Source organism: Dermacentor albipictus, chromosome 7 (assembly GCF_038994185.2).
Source record: "Dermacentor albipictus isolate Rhodes 1998 colony chromosome 7, USDA_Dalb.pri_finalv2, whole genome shotgun sequence".
NCBI lineage: Eukaryota > Metazoa > Arthropoda > Arachnida > Ixodida > Ixodidae > Dermacentor > Dermacentor albipictus.
In genome coordinates, this window is record NC_091827.1 from 93,380,965 (window position 1) to 93,401,597 (window position 20,633).

The following is a 20,633-nucleotide window of genomic DNA, read 5'->3' on the forward strand; positions in this document are numbered from 1 at the left end:
GATTGCCTCTAGTAACTAATTACAGTCACGAACATGTTCTATTATTACGTAGTGTTAGCATCGTGTTACAAAAACGAGCTCGAAGTATTAGAAGGATTGCGGGCGGCTATGTTTGCCTCGGGGACGCGAGCTACTTTTCATAAATGCGGCACTGCATGGGCACCCGTTTATACGCTAAATGGTGACCGTTGCACAAAAGATCGACTTCGTGGTAGAGTAATAATTAGGCCTTCCTCTAAGTACACAGTCTACAAATTTTAATGCTGATTTATTGCCACAAGGACTGTCCACATCTTAAATGGCTCCTGTCAGATGAGCGGCTTCGTGGATAGACCAAATCTCCACCTACGTCACATTGAGGTGTGCTCGCGTTTGACAGAGCAGATAAGGCTGGGATGTCAAAAGTAGCAGCAGATATGCCTAGATAATTGGTCCAACAGCGTAGACATGTATTATAGTGACATGGGCTACAAAGATGTGTTACGGCACTAGTCGCTTCAGGCCATGGGGTGATAATAATTTTTCTTGTGAATTCCAGGAAATAAAGCCGCACCAGTTGTTTTGAGATCAACCATGCTGATGTGTTTAAAGTGACGTTTAAAAAAACTTGTAAGGATAAATTGTTCGTTATGAACAGTGATCCATGAAAACAATGTCAGTACGCGTTCAAAGGGACGGTTGCAATATCAGAAGCTAGTATTAGAACCATCTAACTTTCAACAAGAATGCTCAAGTTTCATACGTGTCCCTCATTCCGCGGGCGTGACCACAGAGGTTGCTCACTGTGAATCTTTTTCACTAGCAGATTAGACCTATGACTATAGTCAGAATGAGTGACCATATGGCCAGAATTAGCAAACGCTTTTACGTTAGAATTGTTCTTTAGAGAAAATTCCCGGCAGTGCTGAGGTTAGGCGTATTAGAGAGTTTTAGTTCCACGTCCGCAAGCACCCGCGTACGCAGCACATGAAAGCGTGTGTCTGTAGCGAAGCGAGTGCCCACGAAGCAGCAATAGTTGGCTGGACGTAAAAATTGAAAAGTGGATTGCTCACTATAGCAAGAGCTGGAGCTGCTCGCGTGCTGCTCAGCACCGCCATACGCCGACTCCAGAAACTAGGGAGCTTTAGTTGGGCGTCCGCAACCACCCGAGTACGCCGCGCGCAAGGTCATGCGTACGTAGCGAAGCACGCGCGCAGCAAATGGCACGCAAAAGCTGAGAACGGGATTGCTGATTTGCACGCGCAGGAGCCGGTAGTGTGCCGCTCAGTGCCGCCATAGGCCATATTCTGAAATTGTGCAGCCAATATCAGCCGCCACGAAGTCGAACCACAAGCCGGAGTCACATCTTCGGCCGGAGCAATATGGAGAAAATGCGCGAGAGAGCGTCCCGCAAAAGAATGACACGCGAGAACGTCCCGCAAAGGCCGCACATCCCGCAGCGGACGCTGCGCAGCTTTTGAAAGGCTGCGGGCACACGCAACAGAGCATATTGGTCATGCGCACTGTCGCCTCCGCAGGTTTCCTGCTTAGGCAGAGCCGTTGCGCACACCCAGCTAAAACTGCCTGTTGTCCCGCTATTATGACCGGGGAAGAAGCAGGCAGTGGCACAACGTTAATCGCAACAAATTCTTTATCGTACGAACCTGTGTCCACAAATGCAAGTTACACTCAGGTAGATCCATAGTCGAGAGCACATGCGTCGTTCGTCGAAGCCCGTCGGCTAGGTGTACGTAAGTACATGACTCGTCGAAGATACCAGCGTAATCGCTGGGGTTCGCTTGCCTTCCAGGATGTGGAACCCTAATCGCGTCGGGCATACACTGACGCTACATAGAATTCGGCGACAGCATTGACAGCAGATAGGATCGGCGACAGCAACTGAGATAACGCATGTTGTGCTGAGTGATCACATTACACACTGGGTGGATAGCTGGGCTAGTTTCGGTGTCTCGCAAATAGCGTAGCCATGTTTCTGATGGCCAAAGAAAAACTAATAACATTTTACATGTGTGCTCTGTCTTTCAAACCTACGATTATTTAAAGGAACATTGCAAAAGTATTTCAGCAGCAAAAAGAGGCGTATTACATGCGAAAACCACTGTGTGATTATTAGTCATTCCCTAGTGGGGCATTCCAATTTGATTTTGATAACCAGAGATTCTTTAACGTGTACCCGATGCACGGTACATGGACGTTCTCGCATTTCGACCACGTCGGAATGCGGCCGCCGCGGCCACGATTTCCTCCCACATTGTCGCTCGCACTAAATAACGCAACGTCAAAGCCACTGAGAAACACGGGCAACACAAAGAAATAAAGTCCCAAAGTTCGTTAGCAATCATGGATCGTATTGAGACGCGCCACGGGGACAACATCAGGCCGTACGGGGCGCGGTTGAGATTGCGCAATGCCATGTGGCAGGACCTCATAATCCAGTTCGCCATTACGTCGAAGTATTTTGTATGGTTCGAAATAACGCAGCAGTATCTTTTCATTGAGTCGACGCCGGCGTATTCGGTTCCCTACCTAAACACGGTGAGCGTACTGGACTACACGTAACGTTGTCGAAGGTTGCAGAGTCGGATATCGGTCTTTGACTGGTTTTTGATGAGCAGGCAGGCGACCTGTCGGGCTGCTGAGCTCGCGCGAGATAGGGGGTGACGTCGAGGTTGTCTACGTCGCGGACTTGCGAGCATGCCCTCAAGAGTCCTCGTCGGGTTCCTTCGGTAAACAAGTTTTAGCGGCATGATCTATGTTGTTTCTTACACTGCCTTGACTTAGGCAAAACTGATGGTAGCGCTAAAAGGGACGAACACACGGCTGAAAAAGGACACGACGACGAGGGAACGCTTATGAGGCGTTCCCTCGTCGTCGTGTCCTCTTTTCACTGTGTGTTCGTCCCTTTTAGCGCTCTCATCAGTATTAAAGAATGCATCACCAACTAGCCCAGCACCAAGTTTTATTTAGGCGAAGTTTACGTAGACAAGGACTGCATCTCAGGTCTTGTCTTCGACGCACACCTACACGAATGACATGTCGGATCTCGACTTATCGGCGTTCCATGGGGCCATCCATTTGGGGGTGGTACGCGGTTGTCCTCGGGTGATTTTTCTGGTTTTACTCTAGGCTATCTTGAGTGAGCTACTACGTGCTATCATATCCCCTGTCGGCGATGAGGAGTTGAGTACAACCGTTTCATTGCATGATGTTCTCGACGAAGAAATAATCTACTTCGGCCGCACTATCCTTGCACAGGGCTTTCGTTTCGGCGTAGCTGGTAAGGCAGTTGTTAGCCACGGCGATCCACCTAATTTGAGATGTTGACTTCGGAAAGGAACCCAACAGACAGGAGCCCGACTGAGCAACCGAAAAATCTTAGAGAGAAACTAATCTTCACAGCATGCGTAGAAAGAGCAATTCTGTGTCATTCGCGCAAATCGTCAATACTTTCTGTGCTTTAATTGCTAGGCGTCTGATTTCGCATTTTTTTCTGGCCACGTAAACGTAGCGTAAAGAATAAATCGAGTGGCGTTTGCTTAACCTTGTCGCTATCTTCAATCAGCCATTCATTTAGAAAACGACCTTCTTGAACGATGCTAAATTGGTCGGAATACCACTAAATGGGCTAGCTTGTTCACTGAGTGCAAATTTGCTGTTCTTTCGTGCTGCTTTCTTACGAAGCATACCTTTTAAACCTTTGATATAAATTGTGAACGCAGCAATGTTGCCAGTCATTGCCTCTTTGGCAGGTTACTACACTAGCGACAGTTCCGACGCGGTTGTATTATTACCTGGCGGACATGGTGCGGACAGGGACGAAGCTGCCCTCCGTAAAGAAAATCAACGTGGGTGGCACCGTTTTGACCCATACATTTGCCAACAAGATATTGGAAGTCTTTGATGGTGTCCGCTGCCTTCGGAACCATTATGCTATGTCTGAATCCTGCGGTGTCCTGTGCTCACCTCCTAATGGCGAAATATCTTCGGGGAACGTCGGCTTTCCGGCACCAATGGTCGAGCTCAAGGTAAGAACAGCGCCGTGTCTTAATAAATTAAGTTTACTTCTGGAGTAGAGGCATATATGCTCACGTTTCGTTTCTACTCAAGTGCAAAAAAGTTCTTTTTCGAAATCAGAAGTGGCGATATATGTCGAAAAAAAATTCTGTGATTTCAGGAGCCAAACGCACGATCTCATTGTGAGGTACGCCGTAGTGGTGGGCAACGAATTACCTTAAACTATTTTGGGTTGTTTAATGTGCATCGAATGTGCGGTACACGGGCGTTTTAGCATTTCGACCCCATCGAAATACGGCCGACACGGCCGGGATTCGAACGCGCGCCTTTGGCATTAGCATCGCAAGACTAGCAATATGTGGTTCCCTCAGCTATTCATCGGAGGTAAAGTATCCGCAGACGTGTTAAGGCCGGTGTTCAGGCTCCCCTTACTTATTGGAAGTATGTAAAATCACCAAAGAGAAGGAGTTGCAAGGCAGCGATTGCTTGGTAAAAGCAACAGCTCGCATGGAAAGTAGGAAAAAAACGGAAGGGCAAGACGAATACACAATACACCGCGTCACACCATGCACAGAGTACGAGGAGTACAGAAAAGTCTTGTAGCTGGAAACATTTCTAGCTCAGCTTTGCGGGCATCGCATCGCCTTGAAGCTCAAACTTCTGAAACCAAGAAGTCAGTGAGCAAGGTGGGTGAAAGACCAAGCTGCACAAACTGCTTCAGCACAACGCAGCAGTAGGCGTCGAAAGTTGCGCAATGGAAACGAAACTGGCTCAGTCTTTCACCGCAATTTGTGCCTAACACAAAGAGCTCGGCACATATCCACGCCAAGTTATGCAACGCGCCATTTCAACGCACTCAACCCGGAACTTAGTGTATAGGACATTGCGTGGCAGTTTATATAGCACACCTAGATATCGGTGCAGAATGGAATCTCTTGGCGACCCTACTAGTTGGGTATGAAGGTCGTAGGTATCGCCAGGTATCGTCACTAAAATGAAGGTTCTGTGTTCGAGTCGCAACAACATCGCGTGCCTGCCTTGTTTCATGATGCATCATTTTGTTATAGTAGCTACAGAAACATTAGTGCTCCTTTCATGTGATTGCATCGGCACAATGAATACTTGAAATAATGGAGGAGTGTGAGCAACCAACAACTGACTGAACGCAACGCACTTCTTCGATGGCGTACATTAATTAGGCAAAACGTGTTCTGGGCGCTGATTTTGATTGAAAAGAGCACTTACACACGCATTTGTGCTTTGCATACATAATGATCAAGAGTGCCATGGTTGTGACATGGCGAATGAGGGTGAAGAACCGTCATTGTGAAGACGCGTCGGTGTCATTACCGTCTTCTCGTAGGAGCAGGAATATCTCAGCAAAGTATTTTCGCTACGACGATTTAGGAGTCTGCCAAATAATGCAATGTATAAATAAGATTGGGTGGTGGTATTAGCGTTAAGTGTTTTGATGTGTCCAATACATAGAGGACGATTTAGCAGCAAGGAGAAAGAATGAAGTTGTTACTGTCCTTTCCTTTTACTTACGCCAGAAAATTAATTATTTGTGGGAGCAAACCTATTACCCGCCATGGTGTCTTAGCGGTCATGGTGTTGCCCTGCTAACTACGAAGTCACGGGATCGAATCCTGGCCACGGCGGCCTCATTTCGATGGAGTGGAACATGAAAACGGCCGTCTCTCGTGCATTGGGGGCACGTTCAAAATCCCCTTGCGGTCAAAATTATACCGGTGTTCCACAATACGGCATGCCTCGTAATCAAAGAGTGGTTTTGACACGCGAAATGTCAGAGTTAATTAGTAGGAAACCCATTGTTTCACTATGTCCTTTTGCAGCATTTACATCAATTTCATACTCTTCCTGGTGTATTTAACTATCTTCATAGAAAATACAGTTTCACCATATCTCATATCTCCAATATTGAAAATCCTTAAATTCATAAGGAGTTAACAAGTTTCAATACATTTATGAGTTTTTCTCAAGTTTATACTATATCGGCTGCAAGCACGAACTCTCAACAGAGACGTCAGGCACGACAGCATAAACTATTTAATAAATGGTTTACTGGGTAATCGGCTACGCAGCAGCTTGAAAAATATGCCTGAATAAAACATTATGTAAAATTCACGAAATTAGTGATCGAGCTACATAACAGGAGGCCGACAAAGAGAGCCAACACCCGTCAATGTCAACTTGTTTTTCCCACCACTTTACGACTCTTACTCACATTTGCAGCACAGATCAAATTTTTTTGCACATGTATGTGATGCCTTTTCAAGACTGTTTTCATCCCTAGTTTTCCTTTAGACGTACCATGTTGGCCTGCACAATTTCCTGCACCGAGCCTGAAGGCGCTATTTCATTAAAATTGTTTATATTTTACTCGCTAGCAACAATAATTTTTGTCAGCACTTTGCCAAAAAACAAATCGGTAACTGTGAGATGCCGATCCAAAACTTGTTCCTTTTTCTGATCACGTACATAAGTACGCAATATTTGAACCTTTCAATGGCCAGCTGGAATAGCTGCAGGAATAGCTTGACGCTTTTGCCATGAGGTGCTCAGCTAACAATGTAACGGTGCATTCCGCACTTACGGATCGAGTTTACTACTTGTGATATTTCTTCCCTCTTGTTTGTGCCTCGACAGTTCATCGACATGGACACGGGCGAGAAAGTGGGACCGAGGCAATACGGCGAGCTGTACTTCCGCATCCCGAGCGTCATGAAGGGGTACTACAAAAATCCCGCGCTGATGAAGGAGTTTATGGATGACGAAGGATGGTGCAAATCAGGTACGTCGAAGTTAGCAGGTCTACCAGTTTTGGTTCGAGGAAGTTTCGCTTGCTGAAATTCAAATACAATACTCTGCTCCCTAGAATTATCGACTTTAGTTAGTTCGTCTCAAGCACAAAAAAGGTCTTGCCACGCTGGGTGCAATTTCGCGCGTAATACAGGCTTTTGAGCGCGTATTTGCGCCTATGAGGTATTACGTGCGTAAAAGTGCAGTGCTTATAGTGTCTTACATAACCACCATGTGCTGAATGTCAAAACGTTTTCCGCCCGGGCATTTGCGTGCGACGGATACTGCAGCAGGCACAATTTATAACGAATGGCAGCCAACATATGTTGAGAAAATACGCTATAGCTTCTCTTGTACCCTAGCAGACATTACCACTAAATCAAAGGTCACTCTTGTGTAAAAGTGGAAAGCGATGCTTTTCATAGCGCTGCAAGAGAACGGCACCAGACGCTTTGTTTCCAAATTTCTTACATTTCTGATTTCTATACGGTACATAGCGCCACGGTGCACAACGCACTCAAAGTTCAAAGTGCTTTTCAAATCCCAATTATAAGCGTACGTGACGCCGTAAGGTATGTTGACGTTTCCAACCTTCTGGGACAGCTTTTCTTGTGCATTCAAGAACAATATTCTGCCAATTGTGTAATTCCATATTTTATCACCGATTATCTGTAAACAGGAACAGTTACGTAAGCCAGGCACATTGTCATTATCTCTCCGCTGTACCATCCAGATTCGACCGGCATGTGCAGAAGTAAATGTCCCAGGATTCTACGCTTATGTGGCAACCAGTACTAAGCAGTGTTTTCAGTATGTTTATGCAAATTTCAAACCAAATTTCATGAAAATGTTACGCTCCTAACGGCAATATTTGACGAATTGACTAAGCTGAACTGCAAGCTTGCCCAAATGTACAGCTTCTTTCCGCGCTCCAATCTGGTTCACTCATTCGACACTTTAATCTTATATTGCTTTCTTCGTTTCTTCCTCCCGACTCCACATCTATGTAGTTCAGCTCAACGAGCCCATTGCATGTACTTATTCATTTTCACGTAGCCGATTACTTCAATATTCTATTGCCGACTTTCTTTCCACTTGCCATAGCTGAACGCCGGTCCCTCGATGAAAGCTCTCATTAACGTGTGCTCACTTCTTTCTAAACACTTCTTCACTATTCTGTTGCTCAGCGCTTCTCGCTCGATTCTTCATGCACACTCACCTACTTCTTCTGCTGACTTCACTTCTCTTTAACTAGACGCTCCTTTCTCGACACATGTGCTTCAATTTTATGTAGTAGACTGATTCACTGTTGTATAGCCGACTAGCTCTCCACTTTCCTGTAGCACAATGCTCCTCGCTCACCTGTTCAATCACATCTGCCCGCTTCTTCGGCCGACTTCTTCTATTCCTCTCTGCAGCTAATCGCTCCTTGCGCAATGCGTGTACTTCGTGAAAAATATGTGGCCCACTCATTTCTCTGTAGCTCAATGCTCCTCTCTCAGTGCATTCTATTGCCTCATTTGGTTCATTTCACTTTGTTCACATCGGTCTGCTTCTGCTGCTTATTCTGTCTGCACTTTTCTATAGCCAACATATTCAAGTTCTGTTACCCACTGCTTCCCTCCCTACCGCTTGTTTTACTGCTCTATTCGAGCGCACATCGTTTGGGCATGTACAAAACCATTTGTGGGTCATTGGCAAACATAAAGCAGGTAGGCAGTGTTGGATGCCTCAGGCACGAACCCAAGGGGCCGCCCGCCCCTCCCCCCCTCCCGAAATTAAGAAGTATACCCCCCTCCCCGCCCACGCCACCACTTCACACACACATTCCTAAAGCGCCGCCAAATCAATGTTGAGACTCGACAGCTATTCGGCGGCCACCACTTCACACACACATTCCTAAAGCGCCGCCAAATCAATGTTGAGACTCGACAGCTATTCGGCGGTCAACATTTTCTTGCCCTTTTCCCTCCTTTTGGATGGAGGTAGTTTTCTGCGTCTCCAGGGATGTGAAGGCCTGTTTTCTCATCAATTGCGTGCCCGCGAGATTAACTCTAGATGCATTCAGTTGTCACCGTCTATTCAACGGTCACGCCCATCGTTGTTGCTTCGTTTGTTCAAGCTTCTTCGTTTAAACTGATCCAGAAAACAGGAAAGGGATTCAGTTCGTGGTCAGCTTGTCTGTATGCATGTAGAACGAGTTGCGGCCAGAGAAAATGCCAATTGCGTTTACCTTTTCTTTTTGTTTCATTATTTCCTAGAGTGACGGCTCGCCGCGACGCTGACAGATCCTCAGAACCATATACCCATGATACGAGTAAGATAAGGCGGAAAAAGAAATAATGCGAGACAGCGTCCGTCATCAAACCCTGCAATAACCCTTAAAACTCATAGGCAATATGACTGTCACCTGTTAACTCGTCTGGTTTTTCCATAATTGCACAGCTCGTTTCGTGCCAAATTGCCAACTGGAAATTAGAGTGGCAAGGGTTTGTTAAATTAAGCGATCTCCTAAGGCAAAGAGCCAAGGCAACAGTCAAACAGGAAGGAAAAACGAAAATTTACAAATTTAATCGTTTCTTACGAAATGCTTATGAATCAGCATGTCTTTATTTCAAAAGAAAATAGAGAAAACACCGCCGGACGTTGAGGAAAATTCCATGTGTTCTGAATGACGCTTCTACAGTTATCATTAGAGCCGCCTAATGTAGCCATTTCTGTTGTGCTAATGTAGGTGTATTTCTCACCTTCCGTGGTGGGCGCAGTATGACCAGAATCGCAGCTTCTTGCGCCAAACGCGGTTGTACGCGACCGGCGGCCACGCATCGTTATGTAACTTCCCAAATAACAATACGAGTCGGTTGTGGCACTTGTTAGAGCAGAAAACGAGGGATCCAAAACAACTGTGATTGTTCCGCAAATACATATTTCTGTATGATCCTTCCAGAGCTAATTCGAAAAACGCTACTATATTCGGATACAACTTAAGTCTGCAATGAAGCCCCGCCCACGCCCTCATAACCGCCAGCCAATGTTCCTCCGCGAGGCTGCAAATCATTCGTACTCCAAACTTTTTCTGTTACCCAAATGAGGCGGTAACTAGAAAAATAAAATTAATAACGCGTAATTGTACACCTTTTCCCTCACCCATTATAGTGGAATGGCGAATGACTAATTCTTTATTGAACTGAAAGAACATGCTTGCTTCGCTACAACTATTCGTTGTGAAGTTTCACTTCAGTTGGCAGTGAGTTTCATGAGTAAAACGTGTACAGCAGTGAAATGAACTGCGCCGCAGACTTTTAAAGACTCCCCACATTTTATCCATGTGTGTTGGACACCTCATTGCTTCTGCCAATTAAAATAGTCTTCAAGAACAGCAGACGCTACGGAGGTATCAAGTACGACGTCATTGTGAAAAGGCCGCATGACGACAATTTTGTTTGCTTCTGTGATTGGCTGGAGCAGTAGCCTTGCTCCGCGCGGTCCGTGTGCCTTTGTTGCCAACTGCTGTTCCTCTTATTTCTATTCTACAAAAGTAATCTTTATTTTACATTTTCGCTTCTTTACTGGTTCTTGTCAGTGATCTAATGCGCTTCTTTCCTGCGCGAGTGCATTTGATGTGGTTCTTTGTTTGCCAAGTAAAGGAGAGGTGTATCGCACAGGCGTACCTGCAGCATAAACCTTATTTCATTTCTCTTTTGTGGGTTTACGCCTATCTATGGCGAATGGTGGGCATTATTCACATTTGTACTAGTAAAGCTACCCCCCTCATTTGCATAGAAAATGAGAGCAGCATTCCGGGCAAGTTGGTAATCCATTACTTAAATAATATTGCGCGACAAAAAAAAACGACACCGACATGAGAGAAGACGACACACCATTGCGCTTGGTCTGTCGTCTTCTCTCACGTCCGTGTCCTTTTTTTGTCGTGCAATATCATTTAAGATTTGCATACACAAGTTACCTTGGCTTTCCCTCCCCCTCCCCCCGGAAAAAAAATCCTGGGTACGTGCCTGGCTTGCCCAGTTGCAAATACCAATAATACAAGCTGTTTCACCTGCTCGGTGTACTTAATAGTTGTCTATTCAGTAAGATAGAGCCTCCAAATTTGGAGGAAGAGAGAAAGAAACCCTCGCTTCAAGAAAGGCAAGTTATTGGAGCATCTGCTCGTTTCTTCAGGCTAGCATGACGCAGTGAACATAGCATACTGATATGTTTCACAAAATTATTATAATTCCAGATTGTACTGCATGAAGACAAATGTTCAAATGTCGCAGATCTAGTTTAAAGTTCTCAAGCGCATAAAGCCCATTGGGGTCCTTTTAGACGATCATTTGCTTTGGCCAGTATTGTGATCAAAGTGCAGTTGTTCCAGCAACAAACACACAAGAAAAGAACAAGAACTTTCTTTCCTTAAAACAACATGCCTGCAGGGGACATAATGTACTACGATGAAGACGGTCGCGTCTACTTTGTCGACCGCATGAAGGATATGATCAAGTGCCTAGATCAGCAAGTGTCATCTATGGAGCTAGAATGCCTGCTGCAAAGCCACACCAGTGTGGCCGACGCCGCCGTAGTTGGAATAGCGAAGACTAGGTATGGCGACGCCCCGGCTGCCTTCGTTGTCCTGCGAGACCCCACAGCTGCCGCGCCCGAGGTGGCAGCGATGCTAAAGGAACACGTCGCACGTAAGCAACTTCAACCAATTTTGACAACTTTGACTTTTTATGTGTTTTGGAAGCACTTCAGCAAGCATAATTTGCGTTAAAGGTAAAGTATTCCACGAACCGGCGCATCTCGGACACTGTGTCATAACCAGGCATGAACGATTGAGCCTGCTTATGTGACTAAGTCAATTTCTTTTATGGATGACACTGTGCAATATCGAAACATCATGCACAATGACGGTCAGTGTTTGCGGCATGACACCTAACAGGAATCCAGACACCGACGTAACTTTCGAAGAGTTCTACCTAAAATTCTGCGCTTGAAAATATTGGTGCCACCAAGTATCAATAGAAACGGAGCTGAAAAGCTTAACACATATTGAACATGCTATTCCGGCTACACACAGGTCTTGGTATTTCATACAGCGATGAATATAACAGTAATTGTTTCGGGGAGGCAGACATGGAAAGTGTGTCAAGAGAACGGGAGGCCATAGTCTCTTTTTGACAAAATACCCTTTGTCGTCGTGTAGGTGTACAATACCATACCTCACTTAAGGTGGAAGAAGCACCGTCGAAGTACTTGCTTTGGGGCGAACGACCGATATTGCTTCCAGAGGACAACGCAATGAGCATAGTAAAGGTGTTCAGGGAAGTTATGCTGAATAGTGATTGTGTTTTGCGGGAAGATTGCAGATGGCTGCACCACACCTAGGGCTATTTTCTCGGAATCTTGTAGACATATCTCAGGACTGTGTTCAGTTGCCTAACTGTGGCATGGTGCGTACTTAAATAGTTTATCAACCTAAGCAGCAAACAATATTTCACCAAGAAGTTTAACAGGCGCATTGACAAAATGTCCGATCTCCACTGCTGACATAATGAGTATTCCAAAAATTCACCTTTGCATTACTGTGTCTCAAAATGGCACATACTGTCACTATCGTCGCTAGCACTCGTGTCATATTATGCTTCAAGTCACGTTGGCTCGAATTGTAGCGTGTGGGCGGGCAGCTACAACCGTTGAGGAACGAATGGACATCTGGAGAATGAGCAAAATGAGGGCTTCCTTTCTTCATGAGTCTTGAAATTACACCTCAACAGGCATGAAAATTTCAAACAGGCAATCTTGGATCTCCGATGACGTCACTAAAGCAGCAGCAAATTCAAATAAAAGTCCACGCGCTGTTCACGAACGACCTACTAGGGTGCCGATTCACTGGCATCACACACACAGCGCCTGCAGTTCACAAAGTACCTGACAGCAGCCCGAACATCTCGGGAAATTTTCGTTAAACACAAAGCCCAAAAAGCCACTATTCGAAGTTTATTATGTTGTGATGTACTAGAATTGTTACAGCAACGAAACCTATGCAAAAGCGAGATAGCTGCGGTCGAGAGATGGCGGTAATTCAGAGAAGAGTCAGTCACCAACCCGTGTGCAATCGAGACAGGCAGGAAACATTTGGAGCATTGGTGAAAAAGAGCAGGGAAATGATTGATACGAATCATTGATTGATACATATGCAGCGCTACGAGGTAGATAAAGAACTCTTGAGGAAGAGAAAAAAATTAAGAAGCCTATAGAGAAAAGGTAGAATTGAAAGCATGCATTTCAAACCTGAATTACTTCAGGCTAGAGAACTATATGTCACCACCCCGTTTCAAAAGAAAATCCTGCAAATCTTCATCACCGGGAGGGAAACCCCCTAAAGGCAGAAAAGGAATGTTGTTCTCGGAGGCTTGTCGAGGCAGTCGGAGAGAGCGTGATCCGAGGGAGTGTAGCCCGCATCCTCGCATGCTGCTTCCATTGCTTCTGTATCCCGATACGGCAAAACATTCTGTACGCAGTATTGTAGCAGAGCGGCACCTGGACGGTCTTTGCCAGATTATGGAGGACCAGCGCTGCCACCAAGCACAAAGAGAAATACGCATACTGCACTGAGTGTGCCTTTATGTTTATTTGCGCTTCAACCTAGCGCTGGTATTCGAAAATCTGAACTATGCTGAACCAACCAGACCATGATTGCACCTTATTGAATGCCTTTACAACCTCGAAGGGGGCCTTGTTCAACATCAAAACACTTCCAAAAAATCTGCTGACCGTCATTTAAGGTTTCGTGGTGTGTTGGGATGGGGTCACTGTTGTAACACTGCCCAGAAAACAAACCCTAGCACTCATCGTTTTCTCTGCTTTAGGTTTCCACTTCTGCTATTCGCTCTGTATATATACTTAGCCCTTATTTTTCATTAGGTTTATTTAAACCTTTTCTTCGATGACGTATGCGGAGGTGTTTTCAAGGAAAGGTGTCCTCCCCCATTTCTTTTGCTTGTGAAGTTATTTTTATGTCGTTAGTATCATATTTGAGTTTCTCTACTTTCAGGCAAGAGTTACACGCATCATGCTGCATCCTATGCTTTGATGGTTCCGGCCTGACATAAAAGTCATGAACTTTAGAAAGGAGGCGTTTTATGTAACACAAAAAATAACGTAATAGCTAGCCATACAGACATCTAAAATGCTAATAAGCAGCTCTTTATCAGAAACAGAACCTGTAGATTTTCTGTGGTGTTCTTCATGGACCTGTGCTTAAGTTTTTATGTTCTAATGACCTCACGTGCATTCTTTGGGAACAACGGCGCCCACTCTTTCCCATATTACAAGGTGTGAATCAAGAAAGAACATGGATAAGCAAGAACAGGGCAGAACATCCGCTAACAAGTCTAGAGGTTCCATAATGCGGAGAAATCAAAGAAAAATCGATGCATGTTATGGAGAAATTAACTCGATATCTCAAGCGTGCGGTTGTGACAATATCTAGGAGACTTCGCGCAATTAAATTTTCATGGTGCCCAAATGGCAGCTGTTCTACTGAGAAGATAACTGTTAATTACTATTTTCATATTTAATGTTGCTCCATCTTTGGATGAAACGAACGCATTTCTCATTACCGAAGGGGTCATGTCCAAGGTTCGATATTTATGACGGGCACTGGACACCTACAAACGTATATAATATTTGCCCATAGACCACAATCGGTCGACGAATTATCAAGTGTCTATCAATGACGTACAGCCCATATATGAAAAAAAAAGTATATCTTTATGCTGGAAAGTATCCCCCAAGGTTTGGTCACATTTCTCTTTTATTTTTACAACTGGCCCACGACAGCTTGAACGTTAACAGGGAAGGATAACTTTATTTGCAATGTCGTCAACAACATGAATGGCTAAATTATCCTTTGGTTTCTTTTTATGATAAGTTTGCAATATAAACGGGCAGGATTATTGATTTAGTTGGTAAAGGACCCACGTGCCATCATGATGAAGCGAAATTTAAAAATAGGTTACTCAATTGTTATATACAGTGGTGAATAAAAGATACATATATCTTTTATTTGGGCTCTGCGAACTAAATTGCTCAGAAGGTTGGCGTTGCGTTGTGTGAGAACGCTAGCCCACGGAAATAGTCTCGTAAACATGCATGGCCATTGTGCTTTATTCACACTGCATAGTCCACCAAACGTGTAAATGGTTTTTGTATTCCAAGAGCGCATCATACGGAAAAATTAATATAAACCAATAGTGAAAATGCGTGCGCGCTGACCAAATACGGGTGCGTGTAGTAAAAACGTTAGTGTACTGGGTAAATATATATGAGTATACCAGGTGACCAGGTAATAGAAAGAAAGCAGACCCGTCTATTCGCACGAGAACTCCTAGACGGCAGCACTGAGCAGCATGACATGAACAAAGTGAAAAGCTCAGCTGCATGACATCGTCCATAAACAAACTGTTATCCACCTTCGTGGTGGAGCCAAAAGGGAACAGATGTATATGATTTTTGTTATTGACGGTGCCACAGAGCTCGACTTTCCAGTTTCTTCATTTACACATTGTTCAGTGCAAAATAATCAACGGATTTATTGCTAATTGAAGTGACCCGGGCGCCAGGTGATGGACGGGAGCGCGGCCGAGACCTCCAACACCAACACGCCATCGTCTTCATTCTGCCGTCGACATTTTATCGATTTCGTGCAAACTGTGATGATTCCTCCGTGTTCTTGTCATTATCATCGTTCCGCCATCTTCACTCTCTCGTCGTCACTGTATTTCCAGGTCGTCCTCATGCCGCCATCATGAGGTCATTATCAAATCGTCTTCATGACACCACCACCATCATGCCAACGTTGTAATTAAATTGTCTTCATACAGTCGTCGTCATGCATTCGTGGTCACGCTGCCGTCTTCAAGCTGTCATGGTCGCTACATTGTCGTCTTTAAATTGTAGCCATTCCTTTCAGTTTGTCATTGCCGCCATCGCATTGTCGTCATGCAGCCATCCCGGCCGATCGTTGTCATTTAGCCGTAGGGAACCCAGGGTCGTCATTCCATCGTTGCCAGTGCGTTGTCGTCATACACTCGTCGATGTGCCGTTGCGGTCCATTGTCGTCATTTTGTTTTGATGATTACAATGTCGTCACGCCATCGTCGTCCTTCCGTCGTTGTCTTTTTGTCGCATGAATTCCAGTATCGCTCCGCCATTGTCATGTTTCGTTCTCTTTCCTTCGCCGTCATGCCGCCGTGGTCGTTCCAGATTCGTTGTTAATGCGAAAATTTATATGGCTCATGTGGTGGTAAATTCGGTGCCGGCGTGACCACGGAAAAAGGCTACGAATGATACATATCTGATGAGAGACGAATTTACGAGCTTCGGCGTTAATTAGGGCGAGCCTAACTGAGGTAGGTAGATATAGCGAATTAAGGCACTCGAAACCACGACGTTTCGTGGGAGTCGCACCGACGACCGTTGGTGTTAATTAGGGTAAAGTTATTTCAGACACAATTCATTAAGGAAGAGTGAAATAACGCACTTGAACTCACGACCTTTGACGCGAGTCGACCCTTCATCATTGGGTGTTAATTAGGGGAAATAATAAAGGCACTTCACCCACAACCTTTGTTGATATTTGAACCCTCGACCTTTCATAGGGGTTGAACCCACGACATTCACTGTTAATTATGGTGAAGTTAAATTACGACGACTTAAAGGTAGGCATCGCGCGGTAATCGCCATGCTTTCGCATTTATCCTCGTAAGGATAACTAAGGGCCTCTTCAATTTTGTCTTCGTCGTCACCGCGCATGATCGTGCGCAATGCTTATGTTGAGCGAGGCGTTTCCCAGTTCACAATTCGATTTCGCTGTGTGCTGTATACTTGTAAATGGGCTCTAAAACAGCTTTCTTGCCAAGCACCAATGAAGGCTAACTACATTGCCACAGTGCGTGGGATCCGCATACATATTACTTATTTTTGTGGCAGTGCACCCCTTTTTGTATATAATGCGACGCTGTTCGGCAACTTCAACTTCTGCTTGCGTGGTCACCACTCCACTTCGCTTACTCATCCTAGCGTCACGTTGCAAGCCTGTTACGAAGCAGCAAACTAGAGGTTTTGCGATGGGAAAATGGCTAGTGGCGACTGCTACCGGCAAAATAAGAGGCGCGTGTTTTCTTGCAGCTCTGCCCCTCACGTGCTCATCATTGAGATAAGAGATGTCAGGATCACACGGCACAACAAGGGAGCGCGTTCATAAGTAGAAATTTGTTTAGAGCAGCATATAGAAAGTGCAGTCATTGAATGCAGCACAGCTGTAGTTTCAAATCACGTCCAGTGACTATTCCATGAGGCGGATGAATGCTGTTGCACTCGGACACCCATGCTCTTCATCAGGCCCGCGTGAGTTAAATATTTCAATTGCAGCATCAGTCTGTTACTATTCGCCGCATCACCCATTAAGTTCACCCTTTTCTCAATTGCGCTGATCTTCCTCACTGGGTTTATCATCGCACGAATATTACATTGAGAACAACTGACTTTGCTATGAGGGGTTTTCCCATCAAAACTTGCAGAGTGGATTGTGAGGGACGCCATAGTGCATGGCTAAGGATCAACTGTGACTGCCTGGTGTTCTTCACCGTACACCCAAAGCACGATACGCACTCGTACTGCACCCATCCTCCATCGGAATGTGGCCTCGGCGGCCGTTAAGAAAAGACACGACTTCGTGCTGAGCAGCTCAAAGCCATAGCCACGGGGCTGTCGTAGCGGGCGACAAGAAAAATCTAGGGCTCACTGCGGTAGCATAGCTGTGGAGCTTCACCAAATAGTCAGAACAGCAGTGTTTGTGTAGTTTCTGTTGCCCATAACTTCAAATAAATTAGGAAAGCTCGATGCCACACAAATATACCTGCCTCGGAATTGTTGTTCTAATTAGCCCATGGTAAATTATTTCCAGCAACCTGAAAGTAATGAACTTTTTGTGATGCATGTATTCTTTGTGAAATTAGCATATGTAAACACCAAAAATTTAAAGATATTGAACCTTCTTGTAAGGTATTGTAACCTATAATAATTGTTAGGCGCCTTTATTTTGGCTGACATATTCTTGTCATAACTCTTTTTCTCATCATCTTTGCTACGAGAGTAACTGGGCCGTTGACTTGTGCAAAGAAGTCAACGGCACAGTTACTCTAGTTATCCGTTTATTCCAAATTTTCTCTATATTTCACTTGTGCAGTCTACACTAAGCGTACAGTGAAGGCACACCCGCACGAAAGATTGAACGCCAATAATGGTTGTGCAAAGAGCCTAACATAATTGCTTGTGTATTTTTCTTAGTCAGTGGCTCAGTCTTTCAGTCATGCTTTCACCCGACTATTATTCCCTCAAGCCCTTGCTGAAAAGACATCGTAACCACTTAAATAGCGTTCCTCCCATTCCTCAAATTATGCTAGTGTCTTCCATATTTACCCGCCGTGGTTGCTCAGTGGCTATGGTGTTGGGCTGCTGAGCACAGGGTCGCAGGATCGAATCCCGGCCACGGCGGCCGCATTTCAATGGGGGCGAAATGCGAAAACACCCGTGTACTTAGATTTAGGTGCACGTTAAAGAACCCCAGGAAGTCAAAATTTCCGGAGTCCTCCATTACGGCGTGCCTCATAATCGGAAAGTGGTTTTGGCACGTAAAAACCCCGTAATTTAAAAAAAAGAATTTTTTGTCTTCCATATTTGGTCAGCCGCTAGCAAACTATATAGAAGATGCAATAACGTTTCTTAAACTAGAATGGGAGCAATATTGCAGCGCCCGCCTTGTTGAACGCAGCCGCACATTAGGAGCTGAACTTTCCTTCCATGAATGTTAGCTCTTACATCCAAGCCAAGATGGATTGATTGAACCTGTTATATGTTTTACACACGAGCATTACAAACCACACCACTACAGTGCGCACTACAGTCAAACCCTCTTGCACTGGCATTACGCCAGGTTTTCTATGAATTCCTGCGCTCCTGCACCACCATGACAACTGAGGCACTACCTCAGTGTGCTCGAGCCTTGGCGAAATATTGCCTACAGAAGGTTTGTATTCACCCTGTGTTTTTAAAATGACTACCCGATCACTGTGCATTATCGTTTTCTCAATCTTATAGGCACTCTGAAGCTGTCAGAGCTACACATACGCGATCTTTTCTATCCTCACCAGCTCTTCCTAATTTTGAAAGCTCTACTGCGATAGAGTCTTCTATCAGTGTATACAGAACATTTTCTGAAAACTTCAGTACTGTGCCCCTCCATATCTTATTTGTTGATGCTGCATTGGTCTAACTGCTCGAACGCTAGGCATCTGTCACAATATACTACTTGAAACGCTCCGCCACCACGGCTATAGCAGCCTAAAATGAAACCTTAAATGTTTTTGCTGCAACAAAGTAAGGGGCAGGGAAGAATGAAAAGTACGGAAACTAACAGCAGTTCTGTTATTAGAAAATTCACGAAGTTGTGTGCAATTATCTTCATTGCAGCCCTTCTGGTACCTTTGTCTGGCAGTAAACGTGGTTGGTCTCTGCACAAAATATTTGGTCGAGTGGTTTCAGTGTTATACATAGATTTTTCACAAACATTTGTGCTTTCGCACAACGCTCATGTATTGCGCATTTTTTGAGAGGATTCTTTTTCACATTGTGCTACACAGAGCCAATTTTGCCACTTTCTTATTGGCATCAGTGGAAATCTCAATGTCAAATATAAGAGATAAACATATAGCACGCATTGTAAACTCAACTTACTGCAAGTTGACGCTGCATAAATCATATTTTCATTTTTACTATTAGTGCTAAGGAAACACCTCTGAAATGGCAGCGTATGCACTTTCCCTACGTTTGCGTAGGCTTTCACCTTACGACTAGCCTTAAGATTCGAAGTTAAACGGCATACCATGCAACGAGAAAACATCTTGTCCTCTCCGTCTGTTTTTATTCACTTTTGCAGGCAAAACTGAAAAGTTTAAGCATCTCTACGGTGGAATTGTGTTTATCGACCGCTTGCCCAGGAACACCAACGGCAAAGTTATCAAGCGCCAACTGAAGCTATTATATGAAAAGTCCAAGGTGTACTAAGGCCTTTGATTGTTATCAGCTGATAGCGCAAGAAAAACTAAAGATATAAATTCCATTTTCAGCCTATATGTTCTACGTTTGATAAGACATTGTCAAAGGAGCAAGTCAAACACATGGAGATTTCCTAAAGCTGTGCTCATTTGGCACACACGATCTCGCTTACCATTGCTCCTACTTGGTAAAATCTGTTGGCCACACAGATGTTAGCGCTCGAAACAACGATAATAAAAATCACGTTTTTTTCAGGTTTTTTGGAGGTGCATAAAAAGCGATAAAAAAAAACAAAGGGTCAAATCGTCCACGGTAATGAAGAACACTGAGGCGAACCGTGTGAATGTTGAGATGCTTGTCCTTTTTGATTCGTGTCACGCATGTTACACAATATTTGTAGCGTTTACTATGACAGATGATAGGCTTCGCTTACATCTACGAACAAAAGTACACGGAACACAGGTTTCTCTTCAAAATCACTATACTTAATAATTCCGACACCCAAACTAAGGTTCATAAGTGTAGTCGAAAGTCGGCAAAACCACATTTGGATTGCAACCCTCTATTGTAAGTACATGTATATGCAATAAAAAGATCGGTTTATTACGCAATCCTTGGTTCCAATACTTTTGCTCATTTGAGTACATTGCTTTTTTTCACAGACGCGACTTAAA

The 20,633-nt window shown here is 44.6% G+C and overlaps 1 protein-coding gene across 1 annotated transcript in view; it reads left to right on the plus strand.

Moving 5' to 3' along the window:
* The window catches only part of LOC139047868 (probable 4-coumarate--CoA ligase 2), a 30,220-nt gene extending 9,912 nt beyond the window's left edge, over positions 1 to 20,308 (plus strand). Inside the window, exons 4-7 of the mRNA XM_070522018.1 lie at positions 3,750 to 4,025; positions 6,685 to 6,829; positions 11,274 to 11,531; positions 19,841 to 20,308. Of these exons, the coding sequence (XP_070378119.1) occupies positions 3,750 to 4,025; positions 6,685 to 6,829; positions 11,274 to 11,531; positions 19,841 to 19,968 (807 nt within the window). The 3' untranslated portion in view covers positions 19,969 to 20,308. The remainder of the gene's footprint in view (positions 1 to 3,749; positions 4,026 to 6,684; positions 6,830 to 11,273; positions 11,532 to 19,840) is intronic.
* The last annotated feature ends 325 nt before the right edge of the window (positions 20,309 to 20,633 follow it).